Source organism: Eulemur rufifrons, chromosome 7, assembly GCF_041146395.1.
Source record: "Eulemur rufifrons isolate Redbay chromosome 7, OSU_ERuf_1, whole genome shotgun sequence".
Lineage (NCBI taxonomy): Eukaryota > Metazoa > Chordata > Mammalia > Primates > Lemuridae > Eulemur > Eulemur rufifrons.
Genome location: NC_090989.1, coordinates 107,770,088 through 107,796,820, shown reverse-complemented (window position 1 = coordinate 107,796,820; position 26,733 = coordinate 107,770,088). Strand labels below are relative to the sequence as shown.

The 26,733-nt window shown below is 34.0% G+C and overlaps 1 protein-coding gene across 3 annotated transcripts in view; it reads left to right on the top strand.

The window, feature by feature from the left end:
- TSC22D2 (TSC22 domain family member 2) overlaps nt 1–22,620 on the top strand; it is a 49,172-nt gene extending 26,552 nt beyond the window's left edge. For 2 of the 3 annotated variants that reach the window (XM_069473092.1, XM_069473091.1), the window contains 2 exons: nt 20,114–20,165; nt 21,143–22,620. In XM_069473092.1, coding sequence (XP_069329193.1) covers nt 20,114–20,165; nt 21,143–21,403 — 313 coding nt within the window. In that variant the 3' untranslated portion in view covers nt 21,404–22,620. The remainder of the gene's footprint in view (nt 1–20,113; nt 20,166–21,142) is intronic. The other variant, XM_069473093.1, reaches the window with a different exon arrangement.
- The last annotated feature ends 4,113 nt before the right edge of the window (nt 22,621–26,733 follow it).

The window sequence follows — 26,733 nt, the reverse complement described above, 5'->3', positions numbered from 1 at the left end:
TTTAAAGGATATCTGATTAGCCAGTTGTGTTCATCTATAAAAACTTTAGTTACCCAGTTTCATTTTAGATTTTTCATAAGGATCTCCTACATGTTGGGAATGAATGACTTAAACTCTTCAAATACGACCTTGTACTTGGTGATAACTAATTTTGAAAATGCATTCTTGGGGAAATTTTGATATAGAAGTTTTATGTCTTTTAAAATGTATATAGCTCATAAGTCCTAAGCTTACAATACATATGTATAATACACAAACCTTTTAAAATTTTTTTCTGTGAGCTTCATGGTAAAATAATTGAATTTGTTTTATATGGCTGGTTTAATTCTGTCTTCCAAAAAGGCTTTCCAGGCATTTACCATTACAATGCTTGTTTGTTGGCAGGCCCTTTAGCTAAGGGTCAAGCTGTCTGCCCTTTGAATAACTAGTTCATCAAAGCCTTGCAGACAAGCAAATTAGCAGCATTATAGATACATGTTTCAGGAACTATTTACTTTACTAAATATGACTACATATTGTACCTTCTCATAGGATTTGTCCCACAAAAAAGTAAATCATTAAAATTAAACATTTTTTTTAAAAAAATATGGTAGTATTTTGGTTGATAGGAAATAAGAGTTGCATTAAAACTTTCTAAAAACATTTGATAATATGTTAATGACAACAGTTTTAAACTATTATTATTTATCCTTATAAATATGGATTTTTGCCTTCACCAGGTGGTTACGTTGTAAGACTGTGCTTTGACAAAAGACAAAGTAAAGTTGTATGATTTTATTGAAGTCAAATGTGTTGTGAGATTACATTTGGAAAGAATATATTTGTAAATTGGAGAAGTCCTAATAGTTTTTCAGACTGTGTGAGAGACTTTTAAGTGACCATCTGTAATAGAAAAGTTCCATTGAAAGTTAAAATCTGTAACAGCATAACCCAACCCGTACATTTGGGTCAGGTATCTCTTGAGATAGCTGCAGAGTTTCCTTTATAATGCTCTCCTTGAGTTTTCTGTAGCTTTGTACATATTGATCTTCCTCAATAATGGCTTCTTTCTTTCCTCCTCCCCTTTGCCCAATTATATTGTTTTATTTAGGGGGTTAATTTAGATGAAACTATGCCCAGAAATCTATGGGTTGCCTCTTCTTTGTATTACTGGCAACTAAAACTGTAAGTGTACATTTTTAACAGACAGAAAATGTTATTAATGGTATTACCCTTCAAGGATTAAACTAGATGCCTAATTGAAAGCTTTCTAGTAAAAATTTAATAAATTTAAGATGATATTTTTAATGAAGTGGTTTTTGCCATTATTAAATCTTCCTACCTCTAGTTTTCTTCTGTGCCTATACCCCAGATGAGCAGCAAAGACCACTGCTGAGTAGGATACATTGTTATGACTGTTACATAAAGCACATAATAAAATTTTATTCTTGCCATCATGTTGTCTTATTTTTCAAATTGGGGGTAGTGGAGACAGACTAAGATTTAGGTATAAAAATTGAATGCTGTCTTAAGCATTTAAATTATTGGTAATGGATTGTTCTTGATCCACCCACCTGTGCTATAAGTCTAGAAACTCATTTATGGATGTGGACCAAACAATAGAACTATTTGCCATTCTACAGGACTACAAAGCTGTCTATATCAGGGTATGGTGTTAAATCATAATTTCTGGATCATGACCTTAAACCTTTAATTGGTTCCATTTCTACTTGACTCTTTACTAAGAAGTATTCCTGATGGCCTGAAAGTCCATGTTGGAATTTAAAGTTTGGCGTATCCAGATCAAATATGAAATTATTTTATATTTTTTAAAAAAGTACAAAATATCAGTTGTGTAATCATGGTAAAACATAAAATTTTGCTATAAACAATTTTTAAAGGCTATTTGATTAAAACACTTATTTACTTAAACTCTTTGCTAGAATTTTTTTTAGAATTCAGCATCGGAGGAGGAATGTGACATAATAATGATCGAAAGCCGAAAGTTTAAAAGTTGTGATGCCCTCACATGGTTGGAGGGTTATTCTAGCTTCTAAGGACTGAATGTTGTCCACAAGAGTGTCTCATCAGGTCATAAATTGGTAAGACTTAATGGATTAGATTTTATGTATTATACCTGATGTTATTGTATTGAGATGAATATTTATGAACAAAATGAGCGCATTGTATAACTAAGAGTATAGTATTAAATATAAGTTAAAACCTGGAATTTTAAATACTTGGAGTATGTAAGCCTTTCAAAGTCTCATGAGGCTAAAGGCCATATCTTTGCAGTGGTGTTTAATAAATACTTCAATTTAAAAAAGAAAGTGCCCAAATACTTTCTAGTTACTGTACCAGGAGATAGTTGAGAAATAATGTATCAATCCTCTCTTAAAAAAAAAAAAAAACTACAAACTTATATCCATTTTCTTCATAAAACAGAGTTTAAATTAATTTTACTGCTTTTGGGGATCTTATTTTCTTAATAAGAGGCATTTTCCTTCTAAATGTCTCTAAAATAAAGCCAAGAAAATTTTCTCAGTTCTTACATTGAGAACACCTAAGATGCCAATATCATATGAAAATGATGCGTTAGAAGTCAGTATACATTTTTTGTATACCCTGAAAATCAATTTTCTTTCAGAATTTTATTCTGCTTAGAAAAAAATTAACTTATTTTGTGTACTTTCTTATTTTGCTTTGTTTTACACAGCTGTATTTTGTAGGGGGGACTATTAGAATAATAGAATATAGCTCAGAATAAGATCTTAAAATTTCCAGTCTGAAAGTCATCATATTTTGCAGATGAAGAAAAGGAAATCTGAGTTAAGTTATATGTCCAAGGTCATACAGTTGTAGAATTAAGATCTTCATTAAAGTGTGGTACATATATCCTGTAAGTCTATCAAAAATTATTTGAAATTATTTTCCTAAAAAGCCAAAGGATATGGGTTGATACCAACTAAGCAGACCGCTATATCTATTTCCAACTTTATCTTTAACCAGAGACATGTTATTTTCTCCCTTACACATCAGTGCACACACATACACACTCTCTCATGCCCATTCTATCTTTCAAATAATATTGTAAATTGTTTCTGATATTATATTCCGTGACTTTGTGTTCATCATATCCTATAAGCTTAAGTTTCTTAAACCAGTAATTGTGACCAATGGTAGTCTGGAAGGAAATACAACAAACTAGTAATAGTTATCTCTTATTGTATATACTTTTCTATTTTCTTCATTTTGTATAAGTCTATATAACGTTGGTAATCAATAAAATTTCTAATTTCTATAGTGTAGGATATCCATATTTAGTCGTCAATAGTTTTCAGGGGATCACGAACCCTGTGGAATTTTGGGTAGAATTTTTTGTATGTTCAATTTTCTGTGAAAGGTTCAGAACATTTGACAGATTTTCAAAAATAGTTAAATATCATTGCTAGTGAATGTTTTGTGTCTAAAGGACAAACCTTGTTAGAGACTCAAGTATGTGACTTACGAAAGAAATATTTAACAAGTACATTGATCCTGTAACTCTTAACTGATATTTATTCAAGGCTAGTTTATTATAAATGCCACTAGATTGATGGGACAAATCAGAATCTAGGTGCATTTAGGAATTTCCTGTTGTCAATCTCTCTGCTCGTGTTGATTGGATTTCGCCACAGAGTAGTTGTGTTTTGTTACTGAGTGGTTATTATATGTCAGGCACTATACTAAATATTTTTTGGCACATTGTTGTATTTGATTTTCACAATAGTCATATATAGATATTATCAATATCCTCACTTTAGAGAAAAGGAAATTGAAAGCTTAGAGAAGTTAAGTACCTTGCTGAAGTCACAGCCACTTAATGGTGGAGGTAGGATTCAAATTTTTTTTTTTTTTTTTTTTTTTAAACTAGAACCTGGGCTCTTGATCAGTATACTGACATGGAGAATAACCCCTAAAAACTTAAAGGTTAAGATAAAGGAGAATTTTATATTGTGTGAAGATGTGAGTGCATAAATTTGATTTACTTTGAACTAAAATAGCAATGAGTTAAAGCATTTGCCAAAAAATAAATGTTGGAAGTTGCTTACTATCTAAAATAAAGTATTTATTGCATTAGAATATAAATTCTGTTAAAATTTAATGCTTATGATCATAAGCAAATATATGCATGTTATATATTGTTTTTTAGAAAAGACTTAGTACTTATTAGGATAGTACTGTATTAAATGTAATCAGTAAAGAATTCACCCTTTACTATTTAAGATTCATAAACAGCAAATACTAGGAGACATTTTAAAAAGCTGCTTTGAGCTACTAATGTTTCTTGGGGTAGTGGGATACATGTAAAACCTCCTATTAAATGCCCTTAGTTGCAAATAATTCTATTGAGAAACCTCTTTCATGCCTGCTTTTAAAACATTTTTCAGGCAAAATTTATTGGCTATAGGGTTTTTTTTTCCATCCAGTACCTACTTTGTGCATATCCTTTTGGTTATGCTTTTTCTCTCAGATGAACTCCAAACCTTATATCCTTTTCCCTATTTTAAGTATTTATTATAAAGTTCCTGTGTGTCTAAATATGGCTTAAAGTTAAATCCACAATAATATTACTGCTTAAAACAAAAAGAAATTAAAACTATAAGAACTTGTTTACTCTTCAGTTAAATTTAAATAGTCTGCAGGTCAAGTGTAAACTTTATTTCTTCAGCACAGCTGTTTAAAATGTGCAAACAACTTGATAGGTCATCAGAATATGAGACTCCTATCTTAAAAGTCTTTTTGGTAATATATTTGTACCCCAACTTCTTTAGAAGTAATATATTTGCCTTTTAAAAATAAAACTCTGGAAAGTTTGGAAAACAGAATAAGAACAGTCATACTTAATCCAAGTTTTTAACATAATTACTCTCTGTGTTTGCATATTCCCTTTCTGACTTTGAGTACTTACATATTTATAGTTGGAATCATGGTGAATAAGTAGCTTTTCATAGTTTTAAACTGTTTAAAAACTAAAGCTAATACTGATATGTGATAGGTTTTGAATTTTGGATTGATATTTAATATCTTGACTTCTGTGGTACTATCCCTTTCTGGGTTTTTTTCGTACCTCGCTGGTTGTTTTTTCTCAGACCCCTTGGCAGGCTTTCCTTTCTTTCTATCATTTTAAATATTGTTGGAGTCTTCAGGATGCTCTTCAGACCCTCTTCTCACATTCCTTTTTTTTTTTTGGTGAGACAGAGTCTCGCTCTGTTGCCTGGGCTAGAGTGCCGTGACGTCAGCCTAGCTCACAGCAACTTCAAACTCCTGGGCTTAAGCAATCCTTCTGCCTCAGCCTCCCAAATAGCACTACAGGCATGTGCCACCATGCCCAGCTAATTTTTTTCTATATATATTTTTAGCTGTCCAGATCATTTCTTTCTGGGTGTTGGGTTTTTTTTTTTTTTTTTTTTTAGTAGAGACAGGGTCTCACTCTTGCTCAGGCTGGTCTTGAAATCCTGACCTCTAGCGATCCTCCTGCCTCGGCCTCCCAGAGTGCTAGGATTACAGGCATGACCCACTGCATCCGGCCTCTTCTCACATTCTCCATCATGCTAAGAGAATATCAGTGGCTTTGTGTTTCATCTTTAGGCCGTAGGAAGCCCACCTGTATGCTCTAAGGCAGTCAAACCTGTTACCTTCAGCCTAGGCATCTCTCCTTACTTTCAGACTTCCCTGATCTCTCATAGCCAGTTAATCACAAAGTACTTCCATGTCTACCTTCCTGCATGTTTCTTCAGCCTATCCATCTCTCTTGTCCCCATTAAGGGTACTATCCTTTATTCTGTGAAAATGCAACAACCTTCTAACTGGTCTTTGTTATTTGAATTTTCTAATGTGGCTACCTGCACTTTACTATTCTTTTTATTTCGAACATTTTTTGTATGTGTGTATCCATTTCTTCTCCACCCAACTGTGCCACTTTCTCTGTGTTCTTTTCTGACCGAAGATCTTGATTATGTGCCCCCAAAACATTCTCTAAAATCTTGCTTAGCACTTATCACATCTATAATTTGTATATCTCCTGCACTAAACTGTAAATTCATAAACTCTGGAATTATGTTTATTTGACATTGTATCCCTAGTATATGATAAATGTTTAAAAGTCCATTAAAATCCCTCTGGAATATGGCATTACAAAATTTGGTATCCGAAAAGAGTATTAGAAATTATTACATACAATTAGAGGCAAGAATGAAATGTAGAGACCAGATTATCTAACTTGTTTAAGTCAGTGCTGCTTGTATTTCATGATATTTAGATTTTGGCCACTATAAACTACTAATCTAAGTTATAGGTAACATAGTGTTTACCATGTACCAGATGTTAATGCATTATCTCACTGAATCCCAGTACCTGGTCCTTTTATTTTTTGGAGAGGCAAAATAGCTTGTCAGAAGTCATATATTAAAAGTGTTAGAGTTGGGATTCAAACCTGGGTATGACTCCAGAATCACAGCTCTTTTATTCAATACCACCTCTCAGAGTCTGAGTCTAGAATTACAAATCTGAGTTGGTAGGGAATTTAGTGGTCGTTTATCCCAGCTACTTGCCTCATACTTGAATCATATCTATAGTGTACCTTCCAAGTTGTCATCTAGCCTCTGAACACCTCCAGTGAATGTTTACTTTAGCATCCTAGTCTTTTTTTTTTTTATTTAATATTTAAACCTTTCCTGTACAACAAAGAATCTTAAAATATGAAGCAGAAAAATCAGATGATCACCGTCACTTAAAGCATGTAAAAGAATGTAAGCTGCATTACAATTCTATGGAAACATTGAACCGGGTACATTCTCTAGTACTATGTTTTCATAGCTCCTATAATCAAGAATATGGGTTCCAGTCCATGGCCATAAATCACTGGTGTTAGTACATACTCTAAAGTTCTTTTCAAAAATGGATGAGACATTGCTTAAATCTTAGAGATCACAAGGATGTTTCCCCACTCCTTAATTATTGATTCTAGTGATGATGCAAGGGCTTCACAGAATGCCTTATATCTGCTCTGATCTGCCAATGTAAAAAGAGTGAAGTATATCTGAATTTCTTTGGACTCCTGGATCTAGTGCACTTAGAACTTCCACTTGTTGGCCAGGGGTGGTGGCTCACACCTGTAATCCCAGTACTTTGGGAGGCCAAGTTAGGAGAATCACTTGAAGCCAGGAGTTCAAGATCAGCCTGGGCAAAATCGTGAGATGGCAACACTACAAAAAATTTAAAAATTAAAAAAAAAAAGGACTTCCACTTGTTCATGAGGCATGTGTAAACCATGACAATTTGAATTGTCTTCTTTATCTGACCAAAACCTTTTGGTTTGTTTTACTTCTTCTCTTTAGATTTAATTCTGATTGAATGGACAGTGAGATTGGTCAGTTGAGAGGACCCATACATGGGTATTTATGAGGCATAATTATACAATTAAACCGTTCACTAGGTGGACAAATGATTTCTCCCTGATTCTAATCCATGATTCTTATATACAAAGGTCTTTGTCAAGGTTTTTATGCAAAAGATGATTAAGAGTTTTTAAAGACCACTTTATTTGCCGTGAAGTCTTGTATGACTTTGTCAATCACCATGATCAGTATATGGAGTTGCTTAGTTTCACTGGCCATGGCAGCAGTAATGTGAAAATCTATAGAGCTCTAGCTCTGTTTCTCAAACTGAAGCAGTTTTTCTATTCGCTTGTTGCCTATATCATAAAAACTGCTAGTTTCTTCTTTTTCAGTAGGTAACAACCAGATGCAAGGAACATCAAAAAATGTTTCTTAGCTTTTTATTTAACCTGTCTTTATTAGGGAGGCAATACCCTTCTAATTAGTTTCTAATAGTTTAAATAACTTTTTAATTTCTTAGATCTTTGTCCTGGCATGATAAGCCCAACATAACATCAGTTCATGTTGAACTTATAAAATATATTAAATACTGTCAGGTGTATTCCATCTTTTTCTTTGAGTAATATGTTTAATATCAATTATATGCATGGTGTTGTAATAAGCAGGCCTTTGAGATGGACAGTCCCTGCCTTTAAGGTTTAATTCAAAAGAGAAAACATTTGATAAAGACAACAAAAACAAAACTATTTATGGAAGAATCAGAGAAGAGCCTGTTGGCCAGAAAGAAAGAGGGCTTAAAGGATTCGTAGGTGGGTCATCCCATCTCAGGTGACAGTCTTATCTCTGGAATCTAAATTAGATTTAACAAATTTTAGGTCATGATATAAGTCCAGAACTCATCATAAAAATACTACACAAACTGATGTGTACAAATTGCCGTAAAATTCTTTCATTCACCATATGTTTATTGTAGAATTGTTATTGCCTAGAAGAATTGAAAGACAGGGATCTGGGTTGAAATGAGAAAAGTTGTTAGCTGTTAAAAACTTTTGTCACTGAAAATGTACCTATTTGAGTGAAAAAAAATTTTAGATTTTATAGTAGTACTATTTTATACTTTAATTCTATACCAGAATCCCTTTTTGAATTAGGTAATTTCAAAGCATTGATTTTTCAACTAGGGTAATATGTGATTTAAAAGCAAAATAACACTTTGTCCCACTGTTCTTATTTGCTTTTAGTACTATTGTTGAAATTTCCTATAACACTAAAGGAAGGTCTGGGCTATTTTTAGTTAAACACTTTTTTTGGAAATTTCTATGTTGAATAAAATTAACTCAATTATAATTCAGTGGTCTTTGGAAAAATTTCCCACAGTAAGTTAAGATTATTTTATTCTAAATAATGAAACATTGAGATCCTAAAGAAGATCATTAAGAGCTTTATTAATGTTCAGTCTACAGGAATGTTGTGTATAATAAACAATTGTAAATTTAAATCTCAAATTTTATTAGCATATATTTTGGGACTACATTATGTAACATTTGACTAATTGAATACAAAAAAATCAAGTAAATTTATTAAGGCATAACTAGGATTGTCTCATTCTTTTGGGTGAGATATAGATATAAAACTTGGCTCTCAATACTAATCACAATTGATTTTTATTTATACCTCCCTGCCTCAGGGAGTTTAACTCTTATTTAATTTGTAATTTAAGTTATACTTAGAAAGTAGACCTTATAAAGTATCAAAGTCCAAATTGATCCAAACAATAGCAGGAACTAACTGGGTTGGGTTTTTTTTTAAGTGTGTACTATTGTGAACAGTCTCATGTAATCCTTAAAGATAGGTACAACTGTGACCCTATTTTACTAATGAGGAAACTAGTTTCAGTATGTTAACTTGGTAGGATCGCCCCACTAGTAAGTAGGTAGAGTTTGGATTTAAAAGTGGCTAGTCTAATTCTAAAGCCTGTGCTCTTAAACCACTTTATAATTCTTTGAGAATTCAGTTTTTGGTATTCTGAGAGAATTTTGAACTGATGAGGGAGAAGCGGTCTTACCTCCCAGGATGTCTAACCCCAGAATGACCTAGAGAGCAAAAGGGACTTAAGCCAAGTGGTAGTAAAGGGATAACCTAGACAATTGTAACCCTTCAGGACATATATATATGCTCAGAACTGTCTTCGTATTTTTTGAAGGTGAAAATTTTAATTCTTTGCTCAAACCCAAGCCAATAAAAATTTTTTTAGACATCCCAAATGCAAAACACTCATTGATTTATTAAAGTAAAACAAAGACTAGGTTCCCCACCTCCCAAATACAATATTCTGTTCATTTCATTAAGGGGTAATGACCATGCTCGGTGCTGTCCATTTAGTCTAAATCAGAATCAAGCAACTGTCTCTTAAAAACCTCATGATACCCTTATTCTTCTGAGTTAAGCTCTATTTTGAAACAATTTCTCAATAACCTTAATTTTATTAATGGTTAATACTATACCTGGATTTTGGGGGACAGATTAGGAAGGGACTTAAGGTAACAAAGGAAAATTAGTTAATAACCTAGGAACAAAAGCTGGGTTTTGGTCATGTACTCCTAGTGGCTAGCCTAATATAATTTTATTTTATCAAATGTATTGTCCATAGAATTATGTTTTTTCTGTAAAGAAAGCTATTCTAAGTAACATCTCTGCACCTTCAAAAAATAGGCATAAATGAAAAGATTATCTGTCAGACGAACAAAAATTATCTATGTGCTTTTCACTGGTATTTGGCCCTTGGTGTACAGGGGATGTTGTCATTTTCACTTGGTCAAGCCTCATTGTAGAAATGGGATTGAGATGATTTATTCCAGAATGGCTGTTTAGTTGAAAGAAATATGTAGAAATGCTTGAGAAAGAAGAGGCAAATACAGTGTCATTAGATGAATAAATAGCATTCCTAAAAAGATTAGTTTTTTCCCAAGCCCATCTTCTTCCGTAACTCTTCACTTGTTGGTGTTTTCCAGTGTTTTGGCCCCACTTACCTTCTCACTGTTTAAGCAAGCTCATCTTCTCCCACAGTTTGAACTACTGCTACATTCTGACAACTCTCAAATCTAGACTTCTAGGCTGGAGATTACTCTGGAGTTCTACATACCTATTTCCAGCAGCCTTCTTTCTGTATTTCTCCACTAAGTATCTACACTGTGTATGTCTCAAAATTCAGTAGTCCCAAGGGAAACTTAATTTATTTTCTCATCTTTATTTATAGATTCCTCCAACCCTCACAAATCTAGCTGCCTTCCTGTGACGTACCAGTTACCTCCCAACTCTTAGTTGCTCCAAGCAAACCCCCCATCATTTTTCACATTTTCTTTGTCATAGATTAGTCCTCTTCCCTTATTATCTCTCTGATCTCTCACATATTCTCTTTTTCAGTTGTAAAAACTATTTCATTTTATTTTTATATTCTGTACGTTTTCATACCTGTGACCAAGCATTTTACAATGTCCTGCTATCCCTGCTTCCCCCTTGGTTAGGTAACTTTTTTCTAAGACATATTTTGAATGTTACTTCTCGTCACTACCACCACCAAAAACAAAACAAGGAATAAAAACCCCAATATTTGGTGGTTCCTTAAAAGTCTGAAACTAATTAATTGATAAAGGAAAAAAATCCAATGAGAGTAATTTGCTTCAGGACACAAGCAAGTTGAAGGGAGGCCAAGCTATAGTGTATTTACTAATTCCACATCTAGTGATCTTCCCATTGATGGACAGTGCCCAACTTCATGTTCTTCTAACCAATATTTGTTGAATATTTACCATTATATAGAGAAGACAAGGTGAAATTTTGTCATTTTTTACAAAAGTGTCATCTAGAAAAGTAAATGTTACTGAGAGTTGCCTGTATAGGAAGTAAGAGGTGAAGTTTGTTCAGGATTTATAATCTATTGCCTCCAAAGGATTTGGATTACCTAAGATATATGAATTAGATATTAGGCAGTAAGAACATATGGCAAGTTTAGCTTCAGACTAAAAATGAAGAATAAGAATAAGGAATATTCCCCCATTTATTTGTTTTGAGTATAGTTAAAATGATATCCTTACCCATATTCATTAGATACCAAGGACTCCTGTAGAGAAAGCCAGTTTTGCCATTAAGTGTAGGAAATGGCTTTAGAGGTGATCTAATACAGGTACTTCATTTTATAGCTAGAAAAAGAGGCCTCAGGCCGGGCGCGGTGGCTCACGCCTGTAATCCTAGCACTCTGGGAGGCCGAGGTGGGCGGATCGTTTGAGCTCAGGAGTTCGAGACCAGCCTGAGCAAGAGCGAGACCCCATCTCTACTAAAAATAGAAAGAAATTATATGGACAGCTAAAAATATATATAGAAAAAATTAGCCGGGCATGGTGGTGCATGCCTGTAGTCCCAGCTACTCGGGAGGCTGAGACAGGAGGATCGCCTGAGCTCAGGAGTTTGAGGTTGCTGTGAGCTAGGCTGACGCCACGGCACTCACTCTAGCCTGGGCAACAGAGTGAGACTCTGTATCAAAAAAAAAAAAAAAAAAACATTATTTACATCATATTCTTAGGTGTTTATAATTTACCATAAACCAAGGAAATGAATTTTACAGCTCACAAATATCATTTATGTTGATTGTTGTTTTGTATGTTGAATATAGTACCTTATCTCTCAGAATGACACAGTTCCTAGAAAAAGTGGAGTTGGCATCTCTTCCCTCCTTTTACCCTTTTCCTGTTTCTTTTTGTAACTTTTCTTGTCTGCCATTTGTTTGTATCTTAAGTTCATGATGATCATGGTAATAACTCTCCATCATAAGTCATTTTCATTTTGGAAGGTATTTTTCAGTATTCTTCAAAGTGTAGTGAAAGTAACCTTGCTTCTGTCTCTGTCCCCCATCTGCTTGCCTTCCCTAGCAGATAACCACTTTCATAGAATGTATGTATCCTTTCACAGTTTATGCATATATAAGCAGATATATAGTATCTTCCTTCATGTAAATGATAATATATTGTGCACACATCTGTACCTTTACTTTTAAAGATCTCCAGGATACATTGTTCCCATCTCAGTACATAGAAAAGTATCTTCATGGTTTTTTAATAGATGGCATATTAGTCGATTGAATGGATGGCTATGCCAGAATTTATTTAAATAGCTCCCTATTGATAGAAGCCTTGCTGTTATAAACAGTGTTGTAATGAATAGCCTTGTAAATATATTATTTCCTGTGTATGTAGAATATCTATAGGATGAATTCCCAGATATAGTATTGCTGGCTCAAAGAGTGAATAAATAAGTGGGGGATGAGGGAGAGAAGAAAGGGAAAGGGAGGGAGAGAAATCTGTTTTGGAAAATGGTATTACATTATAGTTTTAATCTGTATTTTTATTATGACTCAGATATTGAGTATTTTTTCCTGTCTTATGAACTGTCAATGTGAATTCTCCCCATTATTTTCTGTATTGGGCTTCTGTTCTTAATAGCTTCTAGAGATATTTTGTATTTTAGGGAAATTATTGACGAAGTTTTTTTATTTTTCTTTATTTTCAGGCAGGTAGTTAAATAAGCCTCTTCCACTCCAAAATATTAAAGAAATTTATCCTAACTGGGTTTAAGTTCCCTACTACAAATGTATGATTGACTCTGGACAAAGAGGTTCTATGATAGGAAAGGGACTTTGTATTGATTGCATACTTTTTAATAATATATACTCTTTGAGGTTCTTTTATCATGTGAATATAAAAATTTTATTTTGAAATAATTATAGATTGACAAAAAATTGCAAAAACAAGAAAAAAAGTCGTCTCATGTACCCTTCATCCAGTTTCCCCCAATGATAACACATTTGTATGACTATATTGCAACATAAAAAATCTAGAAACTGACATTGGTACTGTCCACAGCATATATCCTTTTTTTCTCTTTTTAAGCATATTTTTCTGGCTAGGAATTTGACCTAAAATTAACAAGATAAAATACTACCATAAAATATGCTGAGGGGATTAGTGAACAAGGTTTTTGTAGAAGATGCTAACAACAAATGTCCACCATTGTATAAGTATTTAGCTGAGTTTTTAATAGTTCCTTGGTAAAATCTTTCATCACAGCATTGTAAGACTGGTTACTTGGAAAAAAAACACTTAGTTTTGTAAGTAGAAATTTTACCTGCTTGCTCAGAGTGACTATAATAGCATTAAAATCATCTATTTTGTGTTATTAATAAAATCTCCATGGGACATTTTATGGGTTTTTTAAATCATGAAATTAAACAGATTATTTGTTTTACATTGGTAGAATTTATGGTCAATAATTAGAATACATAAAATTTTGAGTCCTTAGCTTAATTTACTATTGAACTTCATCTAATATTTTATTCTTAACCATAGAGGTTTGTGTTTGGCCAGGGATTAAGTCTACATGAATTTTAATTTATTTAGGCTCTTCTGAAAGAATTATTTTCTTTTAAATTAAGTGTTAAGCTGTAAATATTTTTTTAGTCCCCTCTCTCAGAAGAGTAGTGGGTTTTATGAATTATATTTAATCTTCACAGGCTTGCTGAACTATAGATTCATTAGATGTATTCTTTTGTAATCAGTGACTTACATTTTGATAATTTTATTTCTATAAAACAAATAAAACATGCATTTTTCAGAGAACAAGCAAAATGTTACCCACGTTAGAATTAATGCATTTTGGTAGTAATGATGTTATTATTTGGGGAGGTGGGAGAGGGTGACATGAAGGTTATAGATGATTTACTGGAAACAATTTTGATTCATAAGGACTGACCTCCAAGAAAGGTGGTAGCTTCCTTCTACTTGTAAGTTTATGAAGAATCAGTTATAGCTGTTTTGGGCAAGGGGGCCTGAGCATGAAGTATATCAGATTCAAAGGAGTTCTTATTACAAAAATTTAATTCTGTAATTTGGGGAGTTCCTTTACTCGATTTATAATTGTGATTATGACACAAAGCTAGAAGGGACTTTTGAACAAAGCAGGGTAACTTTTTTTTTACAGTATTCTACTTACAGATATATATATAATTTTAAGATATCTTCAGCTTCTAACACACCAAAAGAACATTTAAGTTCTTAAGAAATAGGTAAAGTATATTGGCTATGTAAAAGATCATGAGCCAGGTGCCTTTTCCAAGAAGTTAACCTCCCTTATTCTCAGAGCTGAACCTCTTCTAGGAATGTGCTAGATAAGATAAATGGCATATTATGAACATGGTTTAATCTTTGGATCCATGTTTATAGTTTCACAGCTAACATTGGTGCTTAAAGTACATAATATACACAACTCGATTTATTTTAGGTCATTATAGATAGTTGCTTGTTTGCTTTCACAGTCTTACACTGTTATGGAAGAAAAAGCATGTGTTTTGACGAGTAACATTAGGTCCAGGTTTGAATCCTCTTCCTAGCACTGTGTCTTTGAGAAAATTATTTGGCCTCAGTTTCCTCAACTGTAAAATGAGAATTTTGCTCAGGTTTATTGGAAGGACTCACTAAGATAATGTGTGCCTGCCATAAAGTGAACAGCCATTGTGTTCTTTTCCTGTGCCTTGCTGGTTTGTTAATTAGCATTTATATCAAGGGGAGAACAGAAGAAAGACGAAGTAGTCAAAATGTGTCCAGTTTGAAAAAGAGAAGAAATTTGTACTTTTTTAATTTTAAACAAGTAGCCATGATGTCTCTGTCTACATTACTACAGATAAAGAAAAAAGTTGGTTTCTCATAAAGAATTTTCTAAAAATATGAGATCAAGTTAGATTACCTTTGCCTTCACTGATTTTAACTTGTGAAGTTAGAGGTTCTTATCTGGCCTCTTGACTTCCCAGTGATGTTGCAAGTGATCTGTTGTGCTAAGTGTAAGGAGACCTGAGAGGAAAAGCTGTGATGGGGACCCAGTTGGGATGAATTAAAAGATGAACAGCATGGAAAGCCAACCTGTCTCACTTGTAGCATTGATAAGGGAGTTTTACTTTTCTTGTGAATGTGATTGTGATTGGCTTTGTTTAAACACTAAATTTAAGCTCATTTGGTTCTTTTGGGGTGGCAATTCCAGTAAATAAATAGAACTTTATCATATATATATATATATATATAGAAGATCTTTCTTTCTATAGTTCTATATTTCTATTCCTTCCCTTCATAGCCACAATTTTTTTTTTTTTTTTTTTTTTGTTGAGACAGAGTCTCACTTTGTTGCCCAGGCTAGAGTGAGTGCCGTGGCGTCAGCTTAGCTCACAGCAACCTCAAACTCCTGGGCTTAAGCGATCCTACTGCCTCAGCCTCCCGAGTAGCTGGGACTACAGGCATGCGCCACTATGCCCGGCTAATTTTTTCTATATAGATTTTTAGGTGTCCATATAATGTCTTTCTATTTTTAGTAGAGACGGGGTCTCGCTCAGGCTGGTCTCGAACTCCTGACCTTGAGCAATCCACCCGCCTCGGCCTCCCAGAGTGCTAGGATTACAGGCGTGAGCCACCGCGCCCGGCCCATAGCCACAATTTTTAATTCATCTGTAAATCTAATCAAGGCTTGATATTTTTTTTTTTTTTTTTTAAATTCTAAGTAATAGTCTCAGCTCTTCATTTCCCCAGTACTTCTAGCAATTATAACACTTGATTTAAAATTACTTCAGGCCAGGCGCAGTATCTCACTCTTATAATCCCTGCACTTTGGGAGGGCCGAGGCCTCAGGATTGCTTGAGGCCAAGAGTTCACAACCAGCGTGAACAATATAGTGAGATCCCATCTCTACCAAAAGAAAAGAATTAGCCAAACATGGTCACATAGGCCTATAGTCCTAGCTACTCAAGAGGATTGCTTGAGCCCAGGCGCTCGAGGTTACAGTGAGCTGTGGTCATGCCACTGTATTCTAGCCTGGGTGACAGACCAAGATCCTGTCTCTTAAAAAAAAAAAAAAAAATTTATTTCAGTTTGAGTATGCATGTACACATAAACACTCCTCTATCTGAAGTATGATTTATTCATACTACCACCATTTTGCGGTATCTAATTGTATACCAGGTATATATATACATTATGCTGGGATTACAAAAAAGAAAGACAGGAAGCCTCTTAGGGAGCTTAAGTTCGGAAACTGGTTAACCATCAAAATATGATGTAGTAAATGCAATAATATAAAGAAAACAAGATATAATATAATACATCAGGTGAAGGAAGCAAACTTGAAGAAAATTATTCATTCTGCTTCAGTTGATTTTTCTTATTTTAAAAGATCTCTTCTGAGTATCTGTAGTCAAAAAAAAAAAGATTTAAAAAGATAAAGAAAAACAAAAGCACTATCTAACTCTAAACACAATAGAAAACATCTTAATACCCTCATTGAAACAGTATTTTTAAACCATGTATTGGGGTTTTGAAACAGAATGCCCTCTAATTTGCTGAAGACTATCATATTGACATCTTTATTGTAAATCTGTCTATTTAAAGCAGAGCTTCTCAAACTTTAGTGTCTATCAGAATCACCTGGAGAGTTTGTTAAACTAGATTACCTGGCCCTATCCCAAGAGTAATTAATTCTGTAAGGCTAGGGTAGGTCCAAATATTTACATTTCTAACAAGTTCCAAAGTGATACCCATGCTTTTAGTCCAGGGACTGCACTTTGAGAACTGATTTATCTGAACTCAAAAAATTTTGATGGCTTCCTAATGTGAACCTAGTATGAATGGCTTCCTAATTGTCTCAAATCTTATTACTGTCGGTATGAATCTGAGCTCCTATGTGCCAAGCACTGTATTCACTTCTTCACAGAGGTGAAGATATGGAACCTCCCTCAAGGAGCTCAATGTAATAGGATCAACAGTGGTAGTATTAGTAAAAGTAACCACTGTCATGTATTGTGTGCTCAGTGTGCCAAGTATTATTTAAACTCATTTAATCCTCACAGGAATTTTATGAATTAGGGCATATGATCTTTATTTTAGATGAAAAAACAGTTCTAGAAAGGTTAGTTTCCCAGAATTCACACAGTGAGTATATGGAAGAGCCAGAATTTGCTATTATGCCTTCTTGCCTTATATTAAAAGTTTGTGAAGATTGGTGGACCACAGGAGGGATGGACTAATTGGAAATGAGACAGCATCACAGAAGAGATGACACTGGAACTCTTAAGGAACGAGTGAAAGATAGTCGGATGAATTGGAACTATGAGCATTTCCAGCTGAGGAAGTAGTTTCTGCAAAGCCAAGGAAACCTGAGAGAACATATGTTCCACACACTGTAAATAGAAGACCATAACACAATAGGCCAGATGAAGTATAAGAGGAAAAGAGACCGTATAAAGCAGAAGTTAAGGTCATGAAGAATTTTGTATACCAGGTTAAGAAGTTTTTAAAATAGAATTAGTTCTTTGTATTCTTGCTCCTTTCATTCTCTGTAAGCCAGTGGTTCTCAAAGCATGGTCACATGGCAGAATTAGCATCATCCGGGAACTTGTTAGATATGCACATTCCTGAATCCCACCCCATACCTACTGAATAAGAAACTCCGAGATGGAGCCCAGCAATCTGTGTTTTAACAAGACCTCCAGATGACTCCACTGCATGCTAAAGTTTGAGACCACTGCAGTAAGTTGTAGAATTCTTGAATAACAGCCCTCAAAATAGTCAAAGGTCACTCTAGTGATAGTAATTTTTTTTACTTAATCCTCAATGTGATAGTAACTATAGTGATAGTAATTAGCTCTGTAACTGATTTAATTCTGTTAGAGTACAGTACTCAACAAACTTGAAATATTAATGTCTTTTAAGTGATACATATCTTCAGCATGATCCATTTATACCTTACAAACCTGTTTACTCTGTTGCCATAAAAGAGGTCTGAGTCAGGACAAGAATTTGTTAAATCAGCATTCAAAGAATAGCATGCTAATTATTCTTTCTTAGCTATGGGAATGATTTGGAAACTTGCTTACTGATTTTAATTTTATCTAAAAAAAAAAAAAAAAACCAGTAAACCCTTTTAAGGTTTTTTTTTTCCCCCACCTGTTTGTTAATATGTAAAACTGGTATATAAAAGTTAGCATTTAAGGTGTTTATTTAAACCAAGTGTGTTGAAGAAATTAAATGTATTTGTCATGAAATGACTTAAAGTAATTAAATCTTTCCTTGACATAGAACTAGAAACAAGGTATAATCTAGGATTCTCAAGCAAACTCAAAATGCTTGTTACTTTTTTTTTGTTTTTTTTTTTTTACCAAAATGTGTTCAGTATTTGTGGTGAATGTATCTACATCGGATCTGGCACTGAACTTTACACTAAAGGCGTATGGTTTATGTAGTGGTTCTGTAGTTTATAATTACATATAGTCATTCTTTACACAACTTTATAAGCATTTAAAGCTCAACATACATGAAGTGTTTATTAATGATTTATATATCCTTTGCAGTTTATTAGATATACAGAGACCCTTTTCATCTTAGAAATAGTAGCAGCAAGAAGTGATGTAGTATGGCGTAATTAATGTTGGTTAATGCTCAAATAAACAGACTTAATGTTTTCTATGTAATGATGCAGGGTTTCAGGGATTTAGAAGTGGAAAGTCTATGGAGACATTGATACCCACCCCTTCATTTTACAGATGGGGAAACTGAGTTAAATAGGTGATTTGGTGATGTCACACAGATAGTGAGTAGCAGAGCCAGGATTATAACCAAGTCTACTTGGATTATAATGTAAAAGACAAACTACATAGGACAGGATATTTCTGATCTCCAATCAGATATATCGTAAAATAGTCTTCACCACCAAAATCTTATCAGGTGGAGTATACTTTATGAAGAGTATTTATTAATGTTTTATATAAAAAATTGTTTCAAAGACCTCTTTTTATATTGATACAGTCGGCTTAAGTATCAGATGTTTTTTTACAAGAGCAATTTAAAAAGCCTAGTAACTGTTTTTCAAAATTTAAAAAAATACCAAGAAAGGATATGGATTCTTGCTATTCTTACTACTTAACACATGGGAGAACCATCAAAGAGGACAATTATTCAACCTTCTGTATAATTATCATACAACTGCTAAGGTGATACTGGAACTTGGGATGTACTTACTGGCTAGACTGCTTCCAATTATTTCCAGTAAAAACTGGTCCAAACCACATACCTTATTAGGTAGTTTTTGCCAGCAAGTAACCTACAATCAAAGCATGTAGGTATGCCAGAATGTTGAGTTTCTTGTTAACCAACCCTGCCCAAAAGCCCTCTGAATCAGTTTTAGAATCCAGTTCTAAAAATTTTAAAAAAACAGATGTTAAAATATAAAAATTACAAAGAAAAGTCATCTTCTGAATTTTATGCAACAAGTAGGATTTCCACATGAAAAGCAATTAGGATATACAATTGGTTAATGAAGAAGTTTAAGAGATATGGAGAGGGCACTGCTCATTTAAAATATATCCTTTTAAGACCACTGAATTGATAACTTCTGTATAAAATTGGGAGTTGGTTTTAAAGTAGCATGTGTATATCATAGGCAAATTAGTAATGTTGGAACTACAAAGGATTTTTTTTAGAAGTCATCAATTTACTGAGACCTTCATTTTAAAAACGAGCTGAGTGCTGAATTATGAGAATAGACTGAAGCTATTTTAAACTACTATATTTGGTTTTAAGTAAAACACAAATGTATTTTACATTATTTGAAGAATTGGAAGGGAAGTTAAATTTTTTTAGAATAATTTAATGAAATATTCTAATTTTTTCCAGTGCATCTGGGGGAGGTGTTGTAGCCATTGACAACAAAATAGAACAAGCAATGGTAAGTAAGTTTATGGTTCTCCCATTTCATAGATTGTTGGTTATATGAAACACTTAGGTGTTCTGAACTCTAGAAAACAAAATTTTTTTAAACCAAAGATGACCGAAGTTTATTTTCTGATAATGAGATTTAGTTGAAGATGCTAGAACATTAAGAACTTCTAGTCTAGAATGGAGTAAATATTTCTCCCATTTGACCATCCCACATTTCATGCATTACCTCTGAAGGGGCAGGGGGAGCATACATAATTAAATGTAATATGTTCCCAAAATATTTCAATATTGAAAATAGTTTATAGATAAAAAGTAGTAAAGTGAAAACTTCAGCTGGAAATCTGATTCAAGTTTCTTATATAAGATATAAATAAGGACTGTTAGTCTTAAACTAAATCCTAAGATTTTTAAAGTCAGAAATTACAAGTCAAGATTGGTCCAAGTGCAGTGGTGTTTACGACTAATTGATCACAGCTAGTTACATATTCCTTTGTTCCTTCTCCACTCCCACTGCTTCACTTGACCAGACCAAGGAAAAAAAAAAAAAAAACCCAATAATTAGAATTAAAAAAAAAAAGAAATTACAAGTCATTTTATCTCTAAAGTAGTACTATGACTAGTTTAACGTCAGATAAGTTTCCATTGGAATATTACTTCTTTGTTCTCTTGATCTAACCTCTAACATGTGATTTTAAATTTTTTTTTTTTGAATTCTAAGCTTATAACTGACAATGTGAGGAGCTAATATTTTTGGAAATTCCAGACTCTGAAAAGAAAATCATGGGATTGCTTCTCTAGTTGGGAACTGGATTTTTTTCACCCTCTCTCTCTTAGGCTCAGTCAAGATATAGCAGAAACATTAAAAAGCAAGAGTAGAAAAATTAATACACCTTGTGTTTATAAGGCACCAGGTAGGCTGGAACCAAATAGCTCCAACTTTCCTTTCACTCCTTTTTTTGACATTCCTAATTTTGTTTTCCACAGGATCTGGTGAAAAGCCATTTGATGTATGCAGTAAGAGAAGAAGTGGAAGTTTTAAAGGAACAAATAAAAGAATTAGTTGAAAGAAACTCTTTACTTGAACGAGAAAATGCACTCTTAAAATCTCTTTCAAACAATGATCAATTATCCCAACTCCCGGCCCAACAGGCCAATCCTGGTAGCACTTCTCAACAGCAAGCAGTGATAGCACAGCCTCCGCAGCCAACGCAACCTCCACAGCAGCCGAATGTCTCCTCAGCATAAAGCTTTCTTAAGCCTCATTAAGAAAAAACTGAAAGCAATCTATCCTTGTGTGCCACTGGTGTTCTTTCCACTTTATACGAAAGCAAGTAGCCATGCTTTGGTTGTGTGTTTGGCCTTTTCAGTATTAGACAATCATTCTACAAGAGCTTTTCCTCTTTCTGAGATGTCATGCAGCATTGTTGATGTCCAGTTCTATGTCATCGGGACACAAGGAGAATAAGAGATGGGGTTTATTAAAGCGAGCAAAGTCTGCATTTTACCTGGTGCGCATGAGTGGGGTCTTTAAGAGTTTTGGTGGCTCTCCCACGTTTCCTATTACCCGTGGATTTACCCTGAGCCTTCCTATCACATTATAAATAATAGTTCATCTAAAGAGCCACTTTTCTTTTAATATCAGTAACATTTGCCTATATAAGTTTTCATTTATTTGTGTTTTATTTATTACAGGGCTGCTATTTTCATAATGTACATGAACAATGTCACAGAACTTTTTTAATTTTTTTGAATAATTATCAGTAAAGGAATTGAAAGACAGGATTGCATTTAATAGATAAAACGTTTAGGCAATAATTGAACAAAAGAATCCTGGCATATTTCTAACACTAATGGCAATTTACCTTTGGTATTTATTTTCAGTAGTAAAGACCCAGCTTGAATGTAAATTTTGTATAGTGTAAGTATGAAGAACATAGTGCAACTGTACAGGTAGTCACCAGTTATTGTGATATAATAAATAATTGGGCTATTTTGATGAAGAAAACTTTGTTCATTTGTTTCTACTTTCTAATAGAGAAATTGCCACGATTCCTCTGCTTTTCAACATTTCGTATGACTTTTTTTTTTTTTTCGGGTGGGAATAAAAAGCTGTGAAATTGTTCAACCTACTTTGTAACCAAAGAAGCAAAGCTGTGTAATGGAGTTTTTTTTTTTTTATAATGCACATTCTTTATGTATTTTTATTTAGTGTTTTCTTGGTCACAATTTTCTTTGCTGTCTAGCATGATCTGCATGACCTATAATCTTTGAACCACTTTCGTACCTCATGTTTTTAATCCAGCACTCTTATTGTAATATGTACTAGTCTGTGAACAATGTCATATAAAGAACGAACAGGTAGTATGGTGGAGCTGAGCTAGTGTACAATACACTAGTTGTAAAAAAAAAAAAAAAAAAGTGAGCCATCTTTTGTTCATTTAAAATGGTGTTTTGAATTTCGTATGCAGAAAACGTTTTGTTACATTGCAGATTTTAATGTATTTAATAAATGCAACATGCAGATTAAGTGCAGTGTATACTGAGTATTTAAATTAAAATGTACATTTCATAAATACAGTTTCAAGAGAAAGCATCATTTTGTGTATACTAACACATTAAGTGTATGTCAGAAATTGATGTATAAATATATATTTTAACACATTTTCTGAAATTAAACTGCAGTTTTGTTGAAATGTTTGGCTCTATATGTGTTCAAAATTTGACTAGATTTGTATTTTCACAGTTCAAAATATTCCTTAAATGAAAACCTATGTTATTAATGACTTAATGATAGTTCTTAAATTTTCAAAGTAAAATAATTTAAAGAATGCAAAAATAGTGAGCAATATTTGTACTCAATATTTATCTTATGTTAATGATACTTAAATAGAAATCCTTGTCTACCAAAACTTTTACTTGAATTCAGAAAGGTGCCTGTAGAAATTAACAGGTGCTGTGTCTGTAGCCAGCTAGTTAATCAGGAGTTAATGAGAACCATTAGTTAGTTCTCCATGTTAAAGAGGATAAATGTTCTTTATTTGAAACAAAAACTTAATCAGATTAGCCACAAATAAGAAGCATAAATGTACATGGGCTTACCAAATATTTTATATTCTGGTTGTGCTGCAGGATATGAATAAAATTTTAATATTAATAACATTAGAAATGAAGGAACTGAAGTACACAGGCTTGAGTACACAACCCTAAGGATATGGAACAAGATTCTAAGTAGAGCCACCACAGGTGAGATAAAATGTGCAACTTTGCTGTTGGAAAGTTAACCAAAAGGTTTGCTGGTTTTGCCCCCCTCCAGTGCTAATAGTGTTAATACAGGCAGGATAAAACGAGTATTAGAAAATGCTTGGGATTTTTGTGAAAATAGATAAATTTTTGGTTCTGAAGATAGAAAAACAATTTATAAACAATTTATAAAGTAATAGTACTGTCCAAGGAAATGAATAATATGTTTAAGTTTAAAATGGTAACTAATGGTAATTATTCCTGCTTTTACATTTAAAAAACAATAGAAAAGGAGAGAAAATGAATAATTCAAAGGAATGGCAGTTTGTCAAGTTTCAACCTCTAGTAACCTAAGAAATTGCAAATTAATATTTTTAATGAATCGTTGTAAGTGTCTTTTAAATAGCAGGACTTAAAGTAGAAAGGCAAGCTTTCCTGTGTATTTCTAGAAAGTAATTTGGCAATACATATCCAGAGCCTTAAATATTACGAAGCTTTTCAGTGCTGTGACATGAGAAGATACTCAACTCATGGTGCAATGTTCAAAAATGCAGAATTACTGTAGTGCCTGTCCTCTGCTCTCCCATCATCCCCCTCTTCCCTCAGAGCCCAAACTATGCCCCCCACCACCACAAAAAAAAAAGCTGTGAAAGGAAGCCTTTACATCCAAACCTACTCTCATGAGGTGCACCCACATTCCAAAGTCAGGAACAAACTTAAGGGAGGGAAAGCTGTTAGACTTTTCAGCCTCAGATAGATTGTATTTGGAAATACCAAGCATTCCCCCAATTGATTGTTTAGAATCTTAAGTAACTTTCAGTTTAACCTTGGAGACTTTGGGTCTCCTGCTTTAAATATTAATGGAATAATAACTGAACTACCAATTTTGGGGCACAGTCTTACAGAAATGCCATCTATCTTTAATTTTGCTCAGTGCAATGCCCATAGACCAAGGTGCCACCTAAGCTTTCCAGTTTAGCCAACCAGTAAATCATAAGTAGAAATTTTCTGATATGGTCATTGTCTACAATTCAAACCTAACTTGCCCCAAAGAAAATTTATTTTAGGTCCAATATGATCTCACAGCTTGCCACAGCAAAAATAGTAAGGTGTAGGAGGCATTAAATGTAATTATGTGTTCAAAATGGCTAGATTTTTCCAATTCTATTTGTAATGTTCTAAGTATTGAAATAAGAATGTTTTAAAGTCAAGCCTTCAGTGATTGGTCATCACAACTGCCATTATTCATAAGAGTTATCACAGGTTAGAGATTATATATTTCTAAATTGGAAACACTATTAACTCCTGGACTTTTTTTTTTTAAGTGTCTTGAATGTAACCATAATACCTCTGTTCTTCATGGAAATTTATCTTTGTAGAACCAGAAACAAAATATTAGCTAATTTTCTGGAAACAAATTTTTAACACATTAACTGCCATGTGAGTTGTATTTAACTCACACTTGTTTTGAGCCTGGGGCCTGGTGAAGCCTATGTAACTCACATGACTCTTTACCTTGGGAGCCACGTGAACTATTTTTCAAGTTGTGCATGACTCATGTACAGAAAACCACAAATTTTTCATTAAAGTAAAAAGGATCAGTTTATTTTTGAAGTTTATATTCCATTTTCTTAATAAAACACTGGTCCCAAGAGAAAAATTTTTTTCTAGTGTGGCAGTCAATGCATTAAGATGATTTGAAGTCATTTTTAAAGAAAGCTTTATAGCTCAGTGACTGGCATGTTGTGATGTGACTCAATTCTCTTCAATAATCCTGTTAAAAGGACAAAACCCAACCCTCAAATTCACAATTTATGGATGTGAGGGCGATCTGGCTGTGACATCTGTCCTACTCTATTGATCGCCATGGTTGATTCGGCTGATCTGGCTGGCTAGACGGTGCCCCCTTCCTCCCTCACCGCTCCATGTGTGTCCTTCTGAAGCTGTGCTTGTTTGAAGAGGACCTTACCCCCATAGAGGAGGACTTTCTTCAGTCAAGAGTATACGAGTAGCTGCACTACCCTGCTAGAACCTCCAAACAAGCGCTCTCAAGATGCGGTTTAGTTGAGGCTGTAGACAAACTATAGAATGCAACAAGAAACATTTTATGAACAGTCAAGGATGGATGGCTTTGTCAGGGTAGGTTTCCTCAGAGGTGACATCTGAATCTTGAAGGTTACAACAAGGGTTAGCCAAGGGGAAGGACATTCCAGGCACAAGAAAACAGTGCTCAGAGACTTAAAGGAGAGCGTAAACAAGGTTCCTAGTGTAGCCACAGAATTTCACTGGACACAGGGAGGCAATGACTGTCCCACTGGCCTTAGTAGTTGGCATTTAGTCAAGAAAGCAAGAATGATTTGTTGAATAATATTAAACAGTGGGATATTGTGCTCAAATTGTGCTGGATATTGTGCACAATTCCCATGGCAGATGGAAGATTGATCAGGGTGGCTGAAACTGGAAGCTGAGAAATAATTTATGAGGGACAACAATAATCCAAAAAATAAATGATGGAAAGGCAAAGTAACATAGGCAATTTTTTGAAGCTCATGAAGAAGCTTGTCTTGGGTCTTTCTGTACCATTTCCCCCTCCACAATGAACATTCCATTCCCAACATCAGATCCCTGTTTTCTCCCCCAACCCTAGGAAAAATCAAAGAGCCCCAACTAATGTTTGAAAGTTTGGGTCATTTCCTTTCAACAGTCATATATATCTCTATGAAATGAAAGTCTTTGTTTCCTACGAAAGGAATTTCAAGAATTTAACAAAAGGGGGGGGCGGGAATAGAGGAGCCTTTTCGATCACCTTATGCCTCTGTATCAATTCAGCTCTAAAGGTAAACTAAATTTAATCCTTTTATGGTGACTAGGGTTAACATGATTCCAAAGCCTTTCCCTAAAAACTATCCCTTGCTTGCTGGAAAGGTTCATGTGGATTCTGGCCCCATGGCAGGTACTGACAGCCCAAGTCAGAATAGTTTTGCTAGGCGTTAGCCTTTTATTCTGTGACATAGATCAATCCAGCAGGCTTTTCTTCTCTAAGTCCCTTGCCTATGCAAAACTGGATCATTTCTCCCACCTCCATCTGCCTCAAGCCTCCTCATAATTTATATTTCTTTCTAGCAATACTAATAGTTCATTACATAGTGATGTATATTTGCACTTTACCCCTTTTCATCATTCCAGAATACATCCCTGTCTCATATATTTCTATACCAGATCACAGGATTTCTATAGCAAGATCTCTTTAAATACGTGGATTCCCTTTATAGGTGGAAGGATTACTTACTAATACAGTGTTACTGTAACTATTTCCTTTGTGTGTGTACAATTGG